The sequence below is a fragment of the Charadrius vociferus genome, unplaced genomic scaffold, assembly GCF_000708025.1.
Source record: "Charadrius vociferus isolate BGI_N301 unplaced genomic scaffold, ASM70802v2 scaffold190, whole genome shotgun sequence".
Taxonomy (NCBI): Eukaryota; Metazoa; Chordata; class Aves; order Charadriiformes; family Charadriidae; genus Charadrius; species Charadrius vociferus.
In genome coordinates, this window is record NW_009646608.1 from 6,115,710 (window position 1) to 6,126,133 (window position 10,424).

The 10,424-nt window shown below is 52.5% G+C and overlaps 1 protein-coding gene across 1 annotated transcript; it reads right to left on the reverse strand.

Moving 5' to 3' along the window:
- Positions 1 to 2,018: 2,018 nt before the first annotated feature.
- On the reverse strand, positions 2,019 to 9,058 carry KLHL25 (kelch-like family member 25). The gene is made up of 2 exons (XM_009887191.1): positions 7,246 to 9,058; positions 2,019 to 2,081 (listed from the first exon to the last, which is right to left on the reverse strand). The coding sequence occupies exon 1, from the start codon at positions 9,056 to 9,058 to the stop codon at positions 7,289 to 7,291; it is 1,770 nt and encodes a 589-aa protein (XP_009885493.1). The 3' UTR covers positions 2,019 to 2,081; positions 7,246 to 7,288.
- Positions 9,059 to 10,424: the final 1,366 nt, after the last annotated feature.

Below are 10,424 nucleotides of genomic sequence, written 5' to 3' on the forward strand. Positions count from 1 at the left end.
TATTTCTCGCAAGCCCCACCAGCTGCTCCGAGCGATGCTCCTGCGCTCACGGTCCTGAGCAAAGCCAGAGCTGCTGGTCTCGTAGCGAGGGAGACCCCAGAGCCTTCCCGGAGCAGGGCTGGATCAGCCCCCCGCTCCTCCAGGATGGGGAGAGACACGCATGAAGGAGAAGCGTTCCCCAGCTGGAAAGCCCATCTCGCCTGTCAATGGGCCCCTTTCTTGGGAGCCGCAGCAGCCAAGCGAAGGCGAATAAGGAAAACAGAAGTATAAATTCTTCTCGTCTCCCTTAGAAATTACTGGCTTTCCCTGCAGGAGTACGGCTGCGTCTGGGTTGGGCCCCCGCAACCTATTTGGCAGATATTAGCGTGACAGACTTGCAAGTTCTCCTAAAAATCACGTCACGGTCAAGTGGAGTGAGGAGCGGCTGTGGGGAAGGAGGCACGCGATGTCCTCAGGCTGCGAGAAGCCCTGGACTTTATTCCCAGATCTACCACTAACCTTGGACCAGACACTTGACGTTGTGCCTCAGTTTCCCAGGCGCTGAAGCAACAATAATTACAGACCGGCTGGTTGCTCAGGAGGCTGTTTGTGAACCGCCGAGCCCGGTGCCAACCCTGTTATTACTCCTCGGCCCTGTTATTAGACCTAAATCCAACCTGCTTAAGAATGAAGACTCCTGTGAAAAACACACAAATGGTTTCCCAGATCATCATTTTTATTAAAGTTCGCAGGCAGCTGGAGGAAAAAAAAAAAAAACAACCAACCTTAGAAAATGTAAATATACGTCATCCAGAGCATCGCAGACTGGCTGTGCACATAGGATGTTCTTCCCGGCAGCAACGGGCACTCGCTGCTCCGAAAAGACCTTTGTTGTTTGAAGCCATGTCAAGGCTTTTCATGGCATTGCATCATTCAGCTGGCCGGGCTTCAGCTTAACCTAATCCAGGGGCGAAAGGCAAGCCCGGAGCATCTGCAGGACCAGATCTGCTGCGGAGGGAAGCGGGATGCTGGGGCGGTGCAGGACCAGCCTTCAGCAGTGGCCAGCCCTGGAAGGGGCCAGCCAGGAGCTGCATCCCTGTATCCCTGGCCTAAATCCACGCGCCTTCCTCCACAGGAGCGACGCAGGCTGACAGCGTGGATAAACCCAAATACAGCCAGCAGCCGGCATGCGTGGATAACCTGGGGCGGCTACAGCCCAACCGCTGGCGGGCAACATGCTGGCAAAACTGCTCCCATCTCTCCAAGGTGAAGCGAGGATGTGCGGGGCGGCGGGAAGGAGGGGGATCCCTCCCCATCCCACCCTGGCGACGCTCCCCCTCAGCCCCGCTGCACCTCGCTGTTTCTGCTCATTTGCTTAATTACGCCCTCACCCACGCGCTGCTCGGCGGCGAGCGCGGTGGGGAAACTCAGAAGACCGGCTCTGAGCACGCGGCGAGAGGGTTTTATCTGGCGAATATCTCGGCAGCGGGGCCGCTGCCTTGGCACGCCAACAGAGCCGCCGCGCTCTTCCCGGCAGCTGCGGGGCGCGAGGCGCAATAAAAAGGCCCAAAGTACAAAACAAAAGGCACCTGCCCTGTTTTGCCACAGTACCCGGCACTGCTGGCAGCCGCCCCGGGCTCCCACGCTTTAATGTTTCAACAGCCATCGCCTCCGCGGAGCGGCCAGAGGCTGGGGAGAGCCGGGTGCTCTCTGCTGGGCTGCCTCAGCCCCTTTTCCCTTTAAAAAAACCACTTCCAAGTCACCCAAAATGCAGCCATCGCCAATGGCACGTTCCTTGCTTTTTTTTTTAAAAAATTAATATCTCTTAACCGCCACCCCCCCAACCGAGTAACAAAAAGCATCTAACGGCTCCCCGTGCTGTGCTGGCTGGGGGATGCAGCCCGGTGTGCACCCTCCATCTCCCCAGTCCCACCCAGCCACCGGCACCCACAAGCCATCCCCGTGCCCCCAGCCCCAGCCCGGCAGCCAGCACCCCCGGCTCCTCGCCATACCCGCGATTTGGACCGACGGGGGGCTAGGGGGACTCGGTCGCTGTGTTGGCTCTGGTAGCGAGACAGGGGACATGGATGTGACTCTGGCACCTGGGGAGGGAAAGAGAAAGCTCATTAACAGCCACGATGCTCAGGGGAGCACCAGAAAAGGGGTTGCACGTTGGCAGCTATTGGGGTAACCCCCTGCCCATACCCCGGGGGACGGGTGGAGGTGGAAAGCGGTTGGTTTGTTTGGGGTTTGGGGTGTCCTTTGCTTTCACGGGAGAGGGGAGAGAGAGGGTGTTCAGCTGGAGAGGGCTCAGAGCACGGGGAGCGGGGCAGAGCCGGCCAGGAAACCTCCGTGGATGCGACAAGGGAATGAAAAGTTGAGGGAAATGGAGCTTTTAACTTTTTTTTTTTTTTTTGAAGGCAGGGGAGGAGGGCCCAAGAACTGGATGAGACAAAACAAAAAGACCCTGTTTCTCTTTTTCCACCGGTTCCTCCAAACCCATCCATACGACTGATGTTTCCGAGGGGTTGATTAATCCAGTCTGGGGCTGAGTTCAGACTGCACATGTTTCCATCTGCCCAGGGTTAGGAAAAGCCTGATTTTCATCGACTTTCCTCCCCAGGCCAACCACTCCCTTCCAACGCTGCCTGATAAACTGGCTTCGGAGACAACCAGCTGCTTGGAAAGCGCAGCAGAGGCAAGAAAACTGCCATCCCTGTTTATCCGGCCTGGCTATTATATCCATGCAAATGGGTTTTCCCCAGGAGCCACCCAGAGAAACCAGCTGTGACTTCGCTCCGGCAATACCGGCGAAGCTCTAACAGGTTGCGAGCAACCAACCCAGCAGCAGGCAGGTGAGCTGCGGCGTTTAGGAGCCCGGAGATTATCCTCATTTGGGATGGTTTGGGTTTTTTTGTTGGTTTTTTTTTTTTTTGCTTTTTTCAGGATGCTGTTTGCAGGCAGCTGGGGCTGTCGCGTAGGAAGATGTCCGGCTGCGAGCAGGGCTCAGCGCGGCGGGAGGCGGGAGCAATGGACGGCAACAAAACCCTACAGCTTCATGCAAAGGAAAAGCTGACCGAGCGCCGCGCCACGTGGAAGGGAAACCAAACCCGGCATCAGCAAAGCCACCTTTGCAAAAGGTTTTGTTAGTGAAGCTGTAATTAAATAAACAGGAAAAGCCATTGAACAGAGCTGACGTGGAGCGTGACGGCGGTATCAGGACACGGAGTATCAGCCTGGCACGCTGCCTAAACCCTCGCAGGAGCTTCGGGGCCGAAGTTCAACTTTTAGGTGCCAGAGCTGCCCCCAGACCTGCAGCCTGGGCCACGCGGTGCCCACCCAAGGATGGGCACCAGCTGCTGGTGCCGCCCCGCAGCCTTTGCGGGAGACAAACCCACCAAAGAGCTCTGGTGGGAGCCCCGGAATGGGCTCTGTGCTTTCGGATGAGCCCCAGGAATAAGTGCCTGAGCAGTGCGTGGCCACCAGTCTCCTCTCCCTCCAGCCCAGACCATGAGGAGGGTCCTGCAGACGCTGAAAGGCACTGGGAGGGGACCCCCTGGCTGCCAGCTGCTACCGGGTTTGGCTCATCCCAAATTTGTTTTGAGGTGGGAGCTCTGACATGTCCACCCCAGGGGAGCGTTGGCGGCTCAGGAGCCATCAAAAAGGGATGCAGTGACTTCCCTCCCCATCTCCTCTGCCGCCGCTGGATGATGCAACCTGCTGCTCCCTCATCCCCAGTGACCGTCCCAACCCTCAGGTGAAGGCTCCACTCTCCGGCCCAAGCCCATCTGCAATTCTGCCCCATGAAAACGAGAGCCTCACACAGGACAGGTAGTTTGGAGAAGCCACTCTTAATTTGGAGACAGGCAGGTTGGAAAACTCATTCCCGTCACCGCCTGAAGTCACCCCCTGGGAGGTGTAGAGTTGTCCCCATCAATTGTCACAGCACAGGACTGCAACAGACCACCCCGCATCGTCCCCCCGAGCTCCTGGCTGGGCTTTGCTTGTGTTTAAAAACACAGAGAGGCTTTATTAGCTGAGTGCTCAGTGTTTTATTTCCCTTTTGTAATGATGTGCCTCCTCGTCGCTCCACCACACCGTGGGTGGGAGGAGATCGGGCTTTCACGTTTCATATTGCTAATCACGCTTGATCCCTGGAATTAACTGCCAGCAATAAGCACTAAATTAATGTCACACGGCATCCTTGGCAGGGGCCCTGGGACCTCTGCGGAAAGGTGCCCTGGCTCCAGCTGGGAAGGGTGAAGGCCATCATGCCCGTGAGGGAACGTTTCCAGCTGATCAGTTTTATGCTTTGAACGAAAAGCAGGCTTGGGGTTTTATGATCAGCATTTTTCAAGGACGTATTATTTGGGTTTCAGGGCTGGTATGAATGCAACCTCACCAGTTTATAGGTGAGAAGGTTGTTGGTCTTTTTTTTCATGAGTACAAAGTACTATTTCCTACCATGCCATTGCTCAGACATTTCCCCACCAGCCCAGCTTGCTCTGCTCCCAGGACACCTTGGATGGTCCCTTCTGAGCCTTCTCCAGCTGCAGGAGGTTCCCATAGGATTAGCACTGCAAAGCACAGCAGCACCCGGGCACGTGCTGCCCAACCTGCCTTCTGGGTGCCCCTTCTTGAAGAAGGATCCCATAGGGGCCAAAATGGATGTTGCCGCAGAGACCTCACATGGTGGGAGCCTAAGACCAGAAGATCCCTTGGCCAGACCTGCTGTAGGATGACAGGGTGGTCATAGGACCCTATAGCCAGTTACTCCAGTTCCTGAGCCCAGTTTTGGCATCGGTGCAGCCCGGACAGCCAAGGCAAGCGTGTGGGACACGGTTGGTGGAGCAGGGACAACACATTCGGGTCTGGCCTTCACTCACCAGTCTTGGTGCTTTATTTAAGGAGCTGTCACAGCGGCTGAGGCTGTGACAATAACTTCAGGGGTTTTTGTTTAGATTAAAAAAAAAAAAAAACACTCTAGAAAAACGAAGTGAAGAGACATTCTGTCTGGCAAGAACTCATGTATATTTTAAATACTTCTTGTAACTGAAGAGTGGAAGCAAAGCCAAAAAAGCACATAAAACCCTCACACAGTGACTTTTCACCAGTTTTATTTGCAGGTTGGCATATTACAATTCTTAGTTTTCTTGTGCTTGTGCCAGACTCCAGATTACAGGGGGGAAAAAAAAAAAATCTATATAACCCCCACAAAGCTGTTTATTCAGTCTGAACAACCCAAATACAGTACAGGGGAAAAAGGTAGGAGAGAAAAATAACATCTGTGTCTTCAGAGACTGCTTTTTATTCCATGGCTGAAGGATCGACTCCCACCTCAAAATATTCCCTATTTCTATTCCCAGCAGTGTGGCTGGTGTTGAGCCTTAATATTCAGATACATCTGCTACCAGAGAAAATTAATTTTCAGCTCTAGGATGACTCTTAAAGGGAGGCCCCATTGACCTGAGTTGAAAATGATGGAGTCCTCACGCTTTTTGCTGCAATATTTAATAGTTAATTAGATTACTGAGCCACTGTGACAGATGCTAGGCAACGCCTGAGGAGGAGAATTTGGAAAGGCCATTATCTTCCAGTGCTGGGGAAACTCTCGGAGATCTCATTTTAACCCTTTCCACTCCTGCCCTGCCCTCACTGTGGTCCAACCCATGTTAAAACCAGGTGTTTCGCAAATCAAAGGGCAGCATAATGCTTTTTCTATTTTTTCCACCTGAGAAAAGCAGGTGGTCACGTTGGGCAAATGCCCAGCAGAGGTGCCAGGAGCTCCTCCTCAGCTCCCAGCTGGCATCAAAAGAGATGATCACTGGGAGATGCCAGTAATTTCACCCGCTGGGCTATTCCCAGGCGCACCAACCACACCAAGTGGGATGCAGGGAAGTGAGAGGGTGGTAGAGGGTTTGGGCAGCATTCTTTCTTCCCTGTATTAAGTGAAGTGGATTTTGATGAGTCTGTGGAAGAATTTCCCTCCCCACAGTCCCCACCTTCCAAATAAAACCATAAGTGATGCTTGTGAATCCCGCCCCCGTACGCAAGGGTTCCCCAGCTCCTTCAGCTAGCTGGGAGGTAGTCTCCAACCACCAAAGCAGGGCTGCGTGTGTTGCCAGCACTTGGAAACCTGCAGACTGAGCTAGCAGAGGTGCTATGGACTTCCCGGGAAGATGATGCTACCCAAGGGTTGCCCATATCAATATCTGCTTTCATGATGCAAGGCGAGAAGAGATTTTGGCCTTTGCCTGGCCAGCTGCATCTCGGCACAGACTGGTGAAGACATGCAAAGCTCTGTGGAGTGAAGCTGGTAACCAGAATGGCAACAAAGCATCCTACTAGGGAGGAGAGAGGAGGAACCAACAGCCCTGTCCAGGTGGCATTGCAATAGCACCTTCTCTGAGCAAGTAAGAACTGGAGCACCAGAATGAGACAGGACATCATGAGTTTCCACCAACTATCTTATTCTCACACACCCCAAAACACCGATAAACACATTCTTCTTCTGGTTACAAAACCCCTTCCCTCCCACTCAGGTCTCACACAGAAGTCTCAGAAGTTCTGATTTAACATGCAATAGTTTGGATGTTACATAAACACCAGGACCATCAAATGCACCATGGCTTCTAAGCTTCTGCTACCCACCGAAATGTAAATACGGAGCACAAAAAGATGTAAATACAGAGCATAAAAAGAGATCCAGGATTTGCTGGCATCCCAAGGGTCAGTTGCCTACACATTCTGAATAAATCACCCCGATACCCAGCACAAATATTGAACTACTGAGACTTTTTCCAAAGCACTTGTTGCCCTGGTATCCCCCAGGACTCATATGTAAGCGCTTTAAGAAAGCGTAATCCGCTCAACTGCATGCAGACAGGATGTGTTCAGTGGTGGCAGCCATGAGAGCAGGCGTGGAGGCATCTGCTCTCCCATACCCACCCACACACAGAAGGGTGATGCTGGCACATCCAGCTAGCTCACAGCAGAGGGAGAGGAGCTGTGGCCTGATTGCAGCCATTTATGTGGATGTATCTCTTAAGATACTGAGTGGACCATGTGGAAACAACAGAAACCTTGGAGCTAGCTAGACTTACAACACAACACAGCTGATTACTTTTTTCTGGTGCTGCATCCCACCTTTAAATGCACCCTTCTCCTAAAACATGAGTAACCTGGAACCTGTGGCTTCGGCGCGGTGTGTGGAGAGGCAATTGAGGCAAGAAAGCAAGTTTCGGTTTAAGAGGAGGAGACCCTTACCTTATTGACCTCCTGGACACAAGCCCTCGTGCCCTGACCCCCATCATGATGGCAAGTGCTTCCAGGTGCTGACAAAAGCTGTGGGGATGAGCGAGTAAGGCACCGTTGTGATACAGTTCCACGTGTCCGACATAGGGTCATAGCAGTCCAGCGTTTTGCACCTCTGAGTCCCAAAGTAACCCCCCACCACATAGAGTTTATTCCCCGAGGCCAAAGCGTGGCATGACATACGCTTGGCTGTCATGTCCCCAATGCGCGTCCACTGGTCCGTTTCGCAGTCGAAGCGGTACGCAGATGCTGCCGTGAACTCGGTGTCTCCTCCCATGATGAAAATCTGGCTGCCCAGGACAGCGGCTGCCGTGTAGCGCCAGGGCTGTGGGCATTCGGCTTTGATCATCCACCGATTCTCAGCTGGATCGTAGCACTGGACTTTGGACACCATGTCTCGGTGAATGCTGGTCCCACCAAAGACAAAAAGCTTGAGCCTGGCGCTCACCACCGCAGCGTTGCTCACTCCATCTCTCAAAGGAGCCACCATTGTCCATTTGTTGGATATGGGATCGTACTTCTCTACTTGCTTCAAGGAAACAGAAGGAGACGCAGGAAAGACTCCAGCTACTGCAGTGTGTCCACCAACCACGTACAGGCAGTTTTCCAATTCAGCCGAGCCGTGCCCAAACCGAGCTATTAACATTGGGGCAGCTTTTGACCATTCCTCATGAACAGTGTCATACACCCATACGTCTTTTGAGACCCCGTTCTCCGAGCCCCTGCCTCCAGTGATATATACTTTGCAGCCGATGGCACAGGCGCTAAACTCCTTCCGTGGACTGGGCAGGTCCGCTTTGGGGATAATTTCCTTTGCTTTGTGGTCCACTTGGTAGATCTTATCACACATGAAGGTCTGTCCTCCCAGGATCAGCAAGGTATGCCCAGCTTTGCGAGGCCTGGCACAGGGACTGGTGACCACCCCATCATTCTGGAGGATCTTCTTCTTGCACTGAATAGCTTCATCCAAGACAAGCTTGTTCCTTTCATCCACCATGATCAAGTCCTCACAAGCCAAGGCTTCCTTGAGGCATTCAGAAGGAAGCAAGGCCAGACGAACATTCCTCAGAAGTTCTGGGAGATAAGCCTTCCGCTCATCCAGATTGTATTTCACCCACTGGATGACAGCCTTAAAGACCTTTTCTTCATCCTCAATTTCCAGCTCATCACTGGAGATGAGGTCCAGCAGAGTGTCCTTGGAAAGGTTGTTGAAGTCCTCACTCTTGTGAACAGTCTCAAAGTTGACCAGGCACATCCTCCAGGAGAGCTCATAGAGCCGCCGGCACTGATGAGCATCTGAGAGCAGCATCATGCCCAGGCAGTTGGAAGGGTAGAGGTTTTTCTCCAGAAACTCAGCTGCTGCATCTCTGACATCATGGAATTGCAGCATGTCTCCAGCCTCCAGGAGAGACTCCGCGTTCTCCTCATTGATGATGATCCGAGAGGAATAAGCAAAATCTAGCAGTAGCTCCAGCACCTCCGGGTGGAGGCTGTCGTGGAAGTTCACCTCATCATCCAGGCTCTCCCGGAGGCCGTTGCTAAACATGGCTTCAAAGTATCTGCTGGAGGCAGCCAGCACTGCCCGATGACATGGGAATGACCTGTTTCCTGCCCAGAGGGTGACATCGGTGAACATGCAGTGCTTCCGCAGGGTGTTCAGATGGGACAAGACGCAGTCCGGGTGGGAAGCTTTGTGAAAAAGCAAGATGTTCATGGAGCCGGTGCTAGTCCGGGATTTACGGTTCTCGTGGACGCTGACTGACATGGTGACAGAGCTCTTGCCTGCAGAGAAACAAACAGAAAAGCCATTATTCTCTTGTCCTTATCGACGTATGGCACGGAGAATATACGCATTTGCTATCCAACCCTGGTACGCTGTCAATGGACCTCAAACGTGAAGTACCGGGTGACACCCCAAAAAGGCGTCCCGCATCCCAAAAGGGTGCTCCTGCACCCTGGCTTGCAGAGCCCACGCCTCCTGCACCCTCACATCCTCCAAATTTTTAACTCGGGCTGAGCAGGGTGGGAAGGCAGAGCGGGGTGAAGGGGGAAACTCTGCACTTTGGTTTCAGCAACGGAGCAACAAAATGAGGCAATCAAACCCCAAACTTGATGGTAAATTGTCTCAACGGCCCCTGGAGGGTATTGGCAAACCGCAGAAGAGTTATTTTTCCTTAGAAAACAGCATTAAGAGAGTCTATCCAGGAGAAAGGGCATCGGTCTTTTCTTGGCTCAGCAGAAATCACGTTTGGCTTCTTATTTTCATGAAGATTATGGCAGGTTTAGGAAAGGCGATTGCTACAGGTTTTATTTATGGAACATTTAGCTACCAGCAAAAGCCAAAAGTTTTGAACAAATTTTACCAAACCCTTTCATTGTAGCTTTTTGTCGACAAAACTCACCAAACACTTCAAATGACTAAAACGTTTTGCAGGAGAGATTCACATCAGAGAATAAGGCAAAAGGGACAGCTAAATTATGCTTTTTAACAGACAGGCAGAAGCAAACACAAGGCTTTTATTAGCTAATATTTCATTTAAGTGCTACCTGATACCTATGCTTGCCTGTGGAAGAAAAACCCTTTGGACCAATCAAATTAATAGCACTTAGATGATAAAATCCAAGTCATTTGCTCCAAAAATATTTTAGCCAGCTCTGTTTTGCCCCCCGTGTAACTAAAGTAGACAGACAGACACGCATCCAGTCCTCTCTTACAGCAGCAAGTCAGTACTGAAGTTGGCAGCACGACTGTCCTGAAGCTTGAAAAATGAGCCTGAAAATAGAGAAAAAAATGGGGTCAGTCTGCGGTGCCTCCGCGACGGCCCCTCTGAGCGCAGACACAGCAAAGCCATCGCAGGCACTCCACCAGGTGACATCGATTTTTCAGTAAAAGAGACTCTCTCTGGCTACAAGTGGAGTTTGCAGACAGGCGAGCCCATTAAATGGGCTAAAGATGGGGGCAAGTCACAGAGCTCGGGGCCGGGGGGGTGTCTGAACTGTCCCGGGAGCGTTTCGGCACTCAGGGCAGGGAGGTCCCTGTGGGGATGCAGAGGAGCATCAGGGGCTGCCGCCTTCAGCTCAGCTTCCCTGCCCCCACAAGGCAGCCACGAGGACCGGCTACAAGCTGGGGA

Bases quoted from the DNA above. Each gene is read 5' to 3' on its own strand.
- KLHL25 (XM_009887191.1), bottom strand. From the start codon at position 9,058: ATGTCAGTCAGCGTCCACGAGAACCGTAAATCCCGGACTAGCACCGGC.